Source organism: Nerophis ophidion, linkage group LG03 (assembly GCF_033978795.1).
Source record: "Nerophis ophidion isolate RoL-2023_Sa linkage group LG03, RoL_Noph_v1.0, whole genome shotgun sequence".
Taxonomy (NCBI): Eukaryota; Metazoa; Chordata; class Actinopteri; order Syngnathiformes; family Syngnathidae; genus Nerophis; species Nerophis ophidion.
In genome coordinates this window covers 61846283-61858737 of record NC_084613.1, presented here as the reverse complement: position 1 = coordinate 61858737, position 12455 = coordinate 61846283, and the positions used below count along the sequence as shown (strand labels likewise).

Genomic DNA, 12455 nt, shown 5'->3' with positions numbered 1-12455 from the left:
TAACAGTGAAATGTTTGGTTAGTTTTTCAATGGTTCCTTTTAACAAAACAAAAGTGGCCCTCCAGCCCTTGAGTTTCTGTTCACAAAAGGAAAATAAGGCAGACTCAGTGAGAGGGATATTATAAAATATGTTCATAGTTATAATATTTTTTAAAACCTAGCCTAAACTAGTTTGCCATCTAAAGAAAAGGTAGTTAAGCAGGAGTTTACGACATTCATAAAGAGCCTATCACATCTATTAAAAACAATTAAGAAAGCTATTGTTAAAGGAAGTGGTGAGAAGCAATAAAGTTACAGTCGTCAATGTTTATGAACATGCATGACTGATTACGTGACAGAACAAGTATGACAATCAAAGGTGCCGGTAAGTCAGGTTTGCTGGTATGACTCATACGTACCCTTTCTTGCACTTCTTGTATACTTTTCCAATTTTGTCCAGCGGCAAGTCGTACTTCTCTGAAATCTGGACAAAAAAAAACAAAAGGAAAAACTTATTTTTCCATCTTACTAGACCAGGCGGGCATCCTGATTTAGCTGCTATATTAAAGCTGCACACAGAGAGGTCTCACTCTGACAAAAAAAAAATAATAGTTGTTTTGCTTTTTCTCACTTACAGCGTCCACCAGGCCTTTCAGTGAGGGATTCTTCAGCATTAAAGCGTCAAAAACCTCCTCAGTCTCCTTACGTACGTACAGCAGCACTAAGAAGGACACATGTAAAGGCAATCCATTACAATGCACTCGTAAAAATGTCAAAAATTAAATTTGCCAAAAAACAGAGTCATATCTCAAATTAAAGGCCTACTGAAACCCACTACTACCCACCACGCAGTCTGATAGTTTATATATCAATGATGAAATATTAACATTGCAACACATGCTAATACGGCCTTTTTTAGTTTACTAAATTACAATTTTAAATTTCCCGGGAGTTTCGTCTTCGAAACATCGTGTAATGATGACGTGTACGCAAGACGTCACGGGTTTTTAGGAAGTATGAGCGCTGCACACACACACAGCTAAATGTCGTCTGCTTTAACGGCATAATTATACAGTTTTTTGGACATCTGTGTTGTTGAATCTTTTGCAATTTGTTCAATTAATATTGGAGAAGTCACAGTAGAAAGATGGAGTTGGGAAGCTTTAGCCTTTAGCCACACAAACACACGGTGATTCCTTGTTTAAAATTCCTGGAGGTGAAACTTTCCTATGGATCAGAGCGCGGTCAAGAGAACATGGATCCTGACCACATGTCAACCAGCAGGTTTCGGTGAGAAAATTGTGGTTAAAAAGTCAGTTCTTACCGGAGAAAAGCTGAGCTTGTGCCGTCCATAGCAGCCGTCGACTCACCTGAGACATTGGCGTCAACACACCCGTGGAGACACCCTTCCGACTATCAGGTAATATTAAATTCACTAAAACACTAGCAACACAATAGAAACATAAGGGATTTCCCAGAATTAACCTAGTAAATGTGTCTAAAAACATCGGAATCCGTCCCAATGCAATCGCGTTTTTTTTTGTTTTGTTTTTTCTAGTCCGTCGCAATCAATATCCTCAAACACGAATCTTTCATCCTCGCTCAAATTAATGGGGAAATTGTCGTTTTCTCGGTCCGAATCGCACTTTTTGTTGGAGGTTCCCATTAAAAACAATGTGAATACGCGACTTCCGGTAGAAGCAGGGCATTTCTCTTACGACCGAAAGTTGCAAACTTTATCGTGGACGTTCTCTACTAAATCCTTTCAGCAAAAATATGGCAATATCGCGAAATGATCAAGTATGACACATAGAATAGACCTGCTATCCCCGATTAAATAAGAAAATCTAATTTCAGTAGGCCTTTAAAGACCTCATAGAGAGCTTTCAAAATTTGTACGTACATTGTATATTGTTATTACATGATGACGTACAGAAAACAAAAGTGTTTTTTTGTGAGAAAATGTGCTAAATCTCATGGTGAAAAATGAATTATTTAAAAAAAAAAAAAAGAAAAAAGATCTTCCCGCTTTTATAACCAAATTTCTCCAAACTCATATTTCACCCTCTGTGTGAGCCACTGGAGGTCAGAGTTCACTGGGTCAAAAAGTTTGTACAAACTAATTGGAGTCATATGTCATATTACAGGTCTTGGTGAGGGGTTTCCAGATCTGTAATTGTTTGACGTAAAAAAAGTTATTCCTATCATATGTATCAAACTGTTTCCAATCTAGTGTATAGGTTAATGGGTGTTTAGTTTGTTTGTTATTGGTGGTGACTAACCCACACCTGTCACCCTCTCTTCTTTTCCCTACGTGTTGGCAGGTATGGACTGACTAGAACTATACGGACTACAAAGGGTCATTAATGCAAACTTCTCAAAAGTGACTTAGAGCAGTGGTTCTCAACCTTTTTTCAGTGATGTACCCCCTGTGAACATTTTTGTAATTCAAGTACCCCCTAATCAGAGGAAAGCATTTTTGGTTGAAAAAAAGAGATAAAGAAGTAAAATACAGCACTATGTCATCAGTTTCTGATTTATTAAATTGTATAACAGTGCAAAATATTGCTCATTTGTTGTGGTCTTTCTTGAACTATTTTGAAAAAATAAAAAATAAAAATAACTAAAAACTTGTTGAAAAATAAACAAGTGATTCATTATAAAAAAAGATTTTTACAACATAGAAGTAATCATCAACTTAAAGTGCCCTCTTTGGGGATTGTAATAGAGATCCATCTGGATTCATTAACTTAATTTTTAACATTTCTTCACAAAAAAATAAATCTTTGACATCAATATTTATGGAACATGTCCATAAAAAATCTAGCTGTCAACACTGAATTGTTGTATTTTTTTTTCACAATTTATGAACTTACATTCATATTTTGTTGAAGTATTATTCAATAAATATATTTATAAAGGATTTTTTAATTGTTGCTATTTTAGAATATTTAAAAAAAATCTCACGTACCCCTTGGCATACCTTCAAGTACCCCCAGGGGTACGCGTACCCCCATTTGAGAACCACTGACTTAGAGCCATACTGTAAACATCACGCACGACTTCAAACACAAAGAAATTCAAGAGTAGACCGACAATAAATCCAAATACTTGTTCTTTGATTTTTTTCCAAGTTAAAACTAGGGATATTTTAGGAATCTAAATGGTTGCATTTTTGTGCGTCTGCACAATTACCGCTAGTTTGCACTTGCATGAGTAATTTCTGTGCCGTTGAAGGGAAAATAAAATGGTTTGGTTTCACTCATGATCGCTGGAGCCACAGTGTCGCCGTGTAAAAATGTGCTTGTCGTCATTCGAACAAATGATTGACAGCTTTGTTAGACAACAACATAACCACATCTGGCAGGCGGACAGGTTGAACCGCTGTCAAGGCTTGTCAAACACAGAAGGTTCATGTTAAGGTTTAAAATAACTCTCAACTCCTTTTAATTGATTATTTGGTTAAAAAGTTTAAAGCATCTGTAAACCATTGACTTTACTGTGGAAGCATGTAGGAGCATTATAAGAACATTACAGAGGATGGAAATCAAAATAGCATTGATGTTGTTATGGAACTTTGATTCGGATCAGTGACGTGAGCATAAGTGCTCGTGTTTAAACTGACTTTCTGATTGCAGTACTGCCAATAAAATATTTATCATTGCCCCTAATAAGCTCCCCTTACGAGGAAAAACACAATCCGGATGCTGATTGACCTCCGAATTGTTTGAATTTTAAAACAATTTCCCCCCGTAGGATGGACGTTGAATAATCTGATCCAGAGTCAAACCTTTACGGTGATAACATTTTCTATTTGCATGGTAAACGTTCAAAACAGGTCAAAGTGTAAAAATAAGTTAACCACACCACAGGGAGGATCTGTATGATGACACCTGGAGTCATGGTTTCAACTTCTGGGGTGCTATTTTTTTGTGGAAATTGCAATTTTGAAGTTTGACTGTAAAAATGTGATTTAAAAAAAAAGTCATTTTTGTGACATTTTTATGTCAGATTTTTTCCAACATCTTTACAGTCCTGCACTGTTTGTTGGAGTTGAATCTGTATTTGGGTCGGATTACTTCCCCTTGCTATTTGTCTGGCTTTTTCTTTGGCATTTGTGTTGTATTGCAAAAAAAAAAAAAAAAAAAATAAACATGCGTTTATCCTTTGTCTTTAGAGCTGTATTGTTCCTAAAAACTTTGGTCAAATTACAATTTCTACAACCATTAGGCAAAATGTAATTTGACAACACAAAAATGAATCAAACTTAAATATATCAATTTTTACCCAAAATTAATTATTTCTATATTCTTTTCATTTTTCAATAAATGAACTGTAGTCTCACGTGATGTCAAACAGCACACGTGCTACCTTATTGGAATAACTGTTGCAAAATTATTTTTTCCTTGAAATGTTGAACAAAAAAAAAAAAAAAGGAAATTTTTGCCAAAATGTACATTTCTTTCGACACATTTTTGGTTAGTTGAGGTAAAGGCTGTACTTTGGTCGACTAATTTCCCGTTACTTCCTATGTCTATTCGTTGGTTCTGCTCTTTCTTTGGGAATACAAAAACAAGCCAAAGATATGGCCAAACCTCCGTTGATCCTTTGGTACTTACTGAACTGTGTGGTCGACCTGTACGTCTTTGCGACTTTAGAAGTATATTTTTCCATAAAAACTTTGGTCAAACTGCGATTTGGGGAGGGCTAAGAGTATAAAAATGGGACCCATTACCTCCCTGCTCTACACTCAGCATCAAGGATTGGAATTGGTGCTTGAATCTGCAAAAATGATTCCCGGGCGCAGCCACCGCTGCTGCTCACTGCTCCCCTCACCTCCCAGGGGGTGATCAAGGGTGATGGGTCAAATGCAGAGGATAATTTCACCATATTTAGTGTATGTGTGTAACTATCAGTGGTGCTTTAACTTTATATAAAAAAAAATTTGATTGATTGATTGATATATGATTGGTATATGATGAACAGGTGTGCAAAAATGTCTTGCAAGATTTGTTATGTTTTCGAGTTTGCTAAAGCCCTTAGGAAGGTTTTAGTTTGCGGAATAGTAATTACATTAGTAAAGAATAGGAAAACGAAGAAGAATATAAATATCTCAAGAAAACAAATACATATTGTACTAATTTGCAGTGATGTGTGAAACGATAATATAGTGACTTTGTTTAATCCAACAGATGGCGCCCTAGGGAAACACCGACTGTATCAGTGCAGTGTCAGCCACTCACTGAAGCATCATTCACACATCACAACTAAGTTGCTTTGTACCTATAACATAAAGCTAAGTCGTGGATGTTTTGTTCAGATAGTTTAACATAAATTTAATTGGTTTTAGTATATTCAATGTACACAATGCATCAAAGTGGACCTCGTAGCTTTCAATTCACTGGAAAGCGTTTGGGCACCCCTGAGTTGATTGAACTTTTTAAAAGGATCTAGAGTAAAGGGCATCCGTGTTTGGTTGGAAGCCATTGAGTGACAGCTTGGGACACGTGTGTGATTGTTTACACTGCTGAAATTGAGAAGAGGCTACTAGAACAAGCTCACATGCACACGCACGGGATTTCACACATTATTCTTCCTGAAAGACATCCCTCTCCTCAACCCTTCCTTCATCCCTCCCTCCTTACACGGCTCACACATTTGCATACCTTTCTTGGGTTCATCCGCTCGGGTCATCTTGCTGGCCGGCGACCCAAACTCGTCATCGCTGAAGGGTAACCTCTTCATGCCGGAGCTGCGGCGAACACACAAATACATAAATCAGCGTCTAGGAGCCTAGCAGCCAGTCAACAGGCAATAAAGGACACACGAGAAAAACACAACAGCCTTTTAAGCATTTCCTAGAAGCAACATGTTCCCCCTTCGCGCCTTTTTTTTTTTTTACTAGGAAGGTGGCCAGATTAGTAAAAACGGCCTCACCTTTCTTCTCCATCTTCTGCTGCGAAAGGCTGCAAGACACAAAAAAGGGCAAAGAGAGTCAGATTCAGATTTTTGTGTTGCATCTTGCCTGTGCATGAAATGTGCTGGATAAATAAAGTGTTTTCAAAAATAATATCAAAAAGGACAGACCCATGCTGGGAAAGTGAATGTAGTCGCTGTTTATTTTTTTATTTAGCCTTTATTTAACCAGGTAAAATCCCATTGAGATCAAAGATCTCTTTTCCAAGGGAGACCTGGCCAAGAGGGCAGCAGCAAGGTTACATTAAAAACAGTAAACACACATAAAACATCACATTTACAACATCAAAACTTGCTCAAATGACACATGTGCATACAGACAAGGTAGACTGCAATCCTATCACAGAAGCTTTAAACTCATTTAATGTAACAAGGGTTTGAAGTTGAAGATTGGATTGTAGGTTATTCCAAGCCTTCGGTGCTGAAACATTATCACAATTTCAAAAGGGTTAAAAACCATACAAATCAGTTCCCAGTGGCTTGTTTTATTTTTCGAAGTTTTTTTCAAAATTTTACACCTCCCGGAATATCCCTAAAAAAGCTTTAAAGTTCTTGATTTTCGCTATTTGCGATGCGACTGTCCATTTCCCTGTGACGTCATACAGGGCTGCTAATACAAACAACATGGCGTTTACCAAAGCAAGATATAGCGAGATTAGCTCGGATTCAGACTTGGATTTCAGCGGTTTAAGCGATTCAACAGACTACGCATGTATTGAAACAGATGGTCGGAGTATGGAGGCGGATAGCGAAAACGAAATTGAAGAAGAAATTGAAGCTATTGAGCGAATAGCTATTGACGCTATTCGGCCATAGAATGGGTGTACCTAATGAAGTGGCCCGTAGCATGGCTGCCTGATTAGCATCGCCGGTAAAATGTGCAGACCAAACGATCGGGACTTTAGCATCTTGTGACACTGGAGCAACTTAAATCCGTCGATTGGTAAGTGTTTGTTTCTTATTAAATGTGGGTATCTAGTTTCAAATGTACATACAGCTAGCGTAAATAGCATGTTAGCATCGATTAGCGTAGCATGTTAGGATCGATTAGCTGGCAGTCATGCCATGACCAAATAGGTCTGATTAGCACATAAGTCAACAACATTAACAAAACTCACCTTTGTGATTTTGTTGACTTAATCGTTGCAAATGCATCTGCAGGTTATCCATACATCTCTGTGCCATGTCTGTCTTAGCATCGCCGGTAAAATGTGCAGACACTCTGGCAAATTCAATGGGGGTCTGGCGGCAAATTTCTTGCCAGTGGAGCAACTTAAATCCCTCCCTGTTAGTGTTGTTACACCCTCCGACAACACACCGACGAGGCATGATGTCTCCAAGGTTCCAAAAAATAGTGGAAAAAACGGAAAATAGAGCTGAGACCCAGTGTTTGTAATGTGAAAATGAAAATGGCGGGTGTGTTACCTCGGTGACGTCACGTTCTGACGTCATCGCTAAAAGACCGAAAAACAGAAAGGCGTTTCATTTGCCAAAATTCACCCCTTTAGAGTTCGGAAATCGGTTAAAAAAAGACATGGTCTTTTTTTCTGCAACATCAAGGTATATATTGACGCTTGCATAGGTTTGGTGATAATGTTCCCCTTTAATGCTTTCTTGCCCAATTCAGTTCTTACTTTGGGGATGACAAATTGAAGAACATTCATTGAACGGAGATTGTGACTTCCTTGTTTTTTTGTTAAAAGACAAAATAGATAAGATGGAGTGATACAAAGAATGGTTTTGTAGATGAAAACATACCAATGATTGAGGCGTCAAGCACATAAAGACGTCCAGTTAACCATTTAGTATAAAACACAATGGTGAGTAAGGGGAGCGCAGTTGGTGATGAATCTCAGTGCCCCGTGGTACACACTATCCAGCTTGTGGACACAACCAGCAGTAGCATTCATGTACAACACATCTCCATAGTCAATAACAGGTAAAAATGTTGTTTCCATCAATTTCTGTTTCACAGTAAAAGAAAAGCAAGACTTGTTTCTATAATAAAATCCGAGTAAATGTTTCAGTTTTTTTTACAACATACTGAATGTGCTCCTTAAAACTCAAGCGGTCATCAATTAAAAATCCCAAATATTTAAAAGAAGATACTAACATAATTTGTTGCCCATTTCTCGTTAAAATGTTTTCACACAGTGCTGATCTTCACACTGTGATTCGGTGAAAGCAAAACCAGTCAGTTCAGAGGCGACGGACCAGTTCACAGGGTTGACCCACTTTAGTGACCTGATCCTTGTCCAAACCACCGAGCTGCTATACTTGGAGGGGGGCCAAACTAATAGATTTATTCATGATCGGAAGAACAAATGTCGCCTTTCCCCCCCCCCCCCCTTTATTGATTGCAGATGCTACTGTTAATAAAGTTCTATTCCAGGCACACGGAACACAGGGAACTGCAGAGTTTATCAGAAAGTGATAGCCACAAGGCCACACACAGTTGGAAGCAGGTTCGAGTTCAGCAGCTACACCAAAAATAACCTCCCGATGTTGCAAAGTAGACGTTACGTTCAGGGAGAGGAAGAGGTAAAACGTCAGAAATCTCCGTTTTGGCACCAACACAACCAATGGAGGAGGATGTGGCATCGTGTCTGTAGAAGAGGCAGTGTTTCCCACAGATTGATCATCTATTTGTGGTGATGGGGGCGTGGCCAATAAGTCACTGTAGGGTTGGTATAATTGGCTTCGACACATATATTAAAAAAAAAATGGAAAAAAAGATTTAAAAAAAAAAAAGGTATGCATATATTTAAAGACAAATCTGTGTTTTTAGTATCAACATATCTTTTTATTCTTACGTTACATCGCTGTATTATGCAATTGTCACTGCTTATTTTATTACTACAATGCAACACGGGACACAGTTTGTACTCCTGTGGTTTATTTACATGTGTTATTCTACCCTGGAATTTGGTTAGCCAGAAAACGGTCTTTTAAATTAGAGATGCAAAACTTCCAACTTGAGATTGGTAATGGAAAGTCTCCACAATGAAGTTACAGTAATATTAAGCACACAAAGGAATGTACAATAATATACACATAAAGTGCACATACATGTCGGAATCATGGTAAATCATCAATACAGTTTGGTATAAATAGAAAAGCAATCCAACCATATCGGATCAAGGTGTCCGTGTCCGTGTGCGTGTGCGTGTGTGTATGTGTGTGTGTGTGTGTGTGTTCTTGTATTTATAAACCATGGTCCCAATAAAGAACACCATTGCATCCAATAGAGCAGTGGTTCTCAAATGGGGGTACGCGAACCCCTGGGGGTACTTGAAGGTATGCCAAGGGGTACGTGAGATTAAAAAATATTCTAAAAATAGCAACAATTCAAAAATCCTTTATAAATATATTTATTAAATAATACTTCAACAAAATATGAATTTAAGTTCATAAACTGTGCAAAAAATGCAACAATGCAATATTCAGTGTTGACAGGTAGATTTTTTGTGGAAATGTTCCATAAATATTGATGTCAAAGATTTATTTTTTTGTGAAGAAATGTTTACAATTAAGTTCATGAATCTAGTTGGATCTCTATTACAATCCCCAAAGAGGGCACATTAAGCTGATGATTACTTCTGTGTAGAAATCTTTATTTAAAATTGAATCACTTGTTTATTTTTCAACAAGTTTTTAGTTATTTTTATATCTTTTTTTTCCAAAAGTTCAAGAAAGACCACTACAAATGAGCAATATTTTGCACTTTTATACAATTTAATAAATCAGAAACTGATGATATAGTGCTGTATTTTACTTCTTTATCTTTTTTTCAACCAAAAATGCTTTGCTCTGATTAGGGGGTACCTGAATTAAAAAAATGTTCACAGGGGGCACATCACTGAAAAAAGGTTGAGAACCACTGCAATAGAGAATGTCTGTCTCATTTGCACCCCTAGTGGTGAAATCTATCAAACTTAGGGTGGTCCCAAAAAGAAAGGATTTTTTTCAAATTGACTGTTGCAAGTCTTGTGTATTCTTTGTAACTTGTTTGAGTGTGCTACGGCAATTTTTTTTCCTGGTCTCAGTCTGGACCCCCTCCCCGGGAGTCCAGCCTTAGACTGAGTATGTTTTTACTCATTCCCCGCCCCCACTAATGTTTACCTGTTTTCCACCTTTTTTAAAAAGGGACACAGTAAGTTGTTTGACCCGTCAGTGGTCCTGTTCTGTCTCCCTGTAATGTTTGTCTGCTCTTGAGTGAGACTGTGCTGAAAACTGTGTGTCAATTTTAAAAGTGCTCCCTCTCTGGTCAACATATGAAATAACAAGTATGTGTAAACAATTTAAGAGCTCTCCCGCTGGCCAACATATGTAATAACAAGTGTGTGTAAGAAATTGTAGCTGAGATAGGCGCCAGCGCCCCCCGCGACCCCAAAGGGAATAAGCGGTAGAAAATGGATGGATGTAAGAAATTGAAATGCGCCCCCTTTGGCCAAAATGAATTAACAAAAATAAAAATAAATATGATTGTAGCTGAGATAGGCACCAGCGCCCTCTGCAACCTCAAAGGGAATAAGCAGTAGAAAATGGATGGATGGACGTATATAGAGACATACTGTAATAACTTGAAGTAAATCATGAAGATTAAAAACCAATAAACAAAAATAAATTAAAAAAATAACTAAAAGCTTACCTTTTTTATATTTACATAGTATTTATATATTATTAATGTTGCAAATACAAATCTTTATATATCTAGAAAGGGTGGTCCTAAAGAGGAAGACATTTTTCCAGAGGTCTCAAGAAGGTAACAAATACATGAATGTGTGTGTGTGTGTGTGTGTGTGTGTGTGTGTGTGTGTACGTGTTGCCTACGGAAGCCTGTTGCTCAAATTTTAAACTAATTTTAAAACAAAATCGTCAATATTTTGTGGAACATGATTAACACATATAGTTTTACCTTCCTGTATTACAAACTATTTAAAGAATGAGACATTTTATTTTTTACATGTGTTAGCCTTAGGTTAAAATTAATGTACTGGAAACAGACAGGTGTGTTGACTGTATCTGCAGGAAACCTTTAATTATCCACACACATGCACACAAGTCCATGTGACATGACGTGGTCAACCAGGTCATAGTCTACACTGAACACGTCTCCTGCAGGTTGCCAGCTACTGCACACCAACACTGATTAAAACCAAGTTAGGCATACGTGTCGCGCGCACGTGAAACGACATTAGATGGCATCTTTCGCCTCGACCGTATTTGTTGACAAATCTACCTCCGTCGCTGTGAGCAGATGAGGTGTGCAGCACACAGTAAAGACTGGTGAATGATAACCATCAGTAATTAGAGCCTCCTATCAGAGCGCCAACAGAGAACTGGCTGTTCCAGCGAGTGAGCAAGCAGGTCGTCATGACCTGGGAGGGAGGGAGGGAGGGTGTGTGTGTGTGTGTGTGTGTGTGTGTGTGTGTGTGTGTGTGTCACAACTCACATGACGTTGGAAGGTGGAGAAGTGCATGTCAGGTATGAAGAGGACAGGCTGGGTCTCAATGTCCGTCATCATCTTGAAGATGGTCACGTCGTTGCGTTTCTGCAGAAGCGGCCCTTTGACATCGACGACTGTGAGTCAAGTCAGACACCCAGTATATTTACAACAAGAGCAACAACAACAACATGATAGCGTCGTAAAAGATTCTAGACAGGTCTCCACTCACAGGAGAGGCCAGGGTTGATGTCGACCACCTTGCCTTTTCGGCGGGACTGCTTCCTCTCTTCGTCGCGGATCTTCCTCTCGGCTCCCTTGTCGCAGAACACCTTAATCTGGCAGTAAGCTCGGTGGATGGGCTTGTTGCTGCGGTTGTTGTAGGAGTACGTGTCAATCTGCAAGTTGAGAGGCAAACCCTTCACGCCCTTCTGAGAGGAGAAGTCTGTGCTGAGACAGTTGACCGAGATGAAGATCTGCACAGGGAGAACCAGGGGATCCATTAGAAAGATCGCTTGGGGGATGAATTGTTCCCCCCCCAAAAAATCAAGTGATTTAAATACACTACCAGTCAAACTTTGGACAGATAAACCCCACATTAAAAAAAAAAAAAGAATATTGAAGTGAATATCAAAAATATTTTAGAGTATAAAATGTATGTATTTATATATTTTATAAGAAATAAACAATAATAATGACGTTCAATAATAATAGCAAATGCAGAGAGCAGACTAGTCAAATTCTCACGCTAGTAGTAAAATATAAACTTATCAAGACACTTCACCCTTGCTCCTGATGGGTGCTGGTTAGCGCCTTGCATGGCAGCTCCCTCCATCAGTGTGTGAATGTGTGTGTGAATGGGTAAATGTGGAAGTAGTGTCAAAGTGCTTTGAGTACCTTGAAGGTAGAAAAGCGCTATACAAGTACAACCCATTTATCATTTATTTTATCATATTTTTATCAATATAAGCTTTCTCAGTTAATTTTTTTTCTTTTAAAGAAGTGTCCCTCTGTTAAGACATATTTATTTATTTTTATGAATATATTGTGCAAT

The 12455-nt window shown here is 38.2% G+C and overlaps 1 protein-coding gene across 3 annotated transcripts in view; it reads right to left on the bottom strand.

Moving 5' to 3' along the window:
* Nucleotides 1-12455, bottom strand: part of grhl1 (grainyhead-like transcription factor 1) — a 42265-nt gene that overhangs the window by 4268 nt on the left and 25542 nt on the right. For 2 of the 3 annotated variants that reach the window (XM_061895816.1, XM_061895818.1), the window contains exons 10-15: nucleotides 11634-11877; nucleotides 11411-11538; nucleotides 5917-5945; nucleotides 5646-5731; nucleotides 615-700; nucleotides 399-463 (exon numbers count right to left, since the gene is read on the bottom strand). In XM_061895816.1, coding sequence (XP_061751800.1) covers nucleotides 399-463; nucleotides 615-700; nucleotides 5646-5731; nucleotides 5917-5945; nucleotides 11411-11538; nucleotides 11634-11877 — 638 coding nt within the window. The remainder of the gene's footprint in view (nucleotides 1-398; nucleotides 464-614; nucleotides 701-5645; nucleotides 5732-5916; nucleotides 5946-11410; nucleotides 11539-11633; nucleotides 11878-12455) is intronic. The other variant, XM_061895817.1, reaches the window with a different exon arrangement.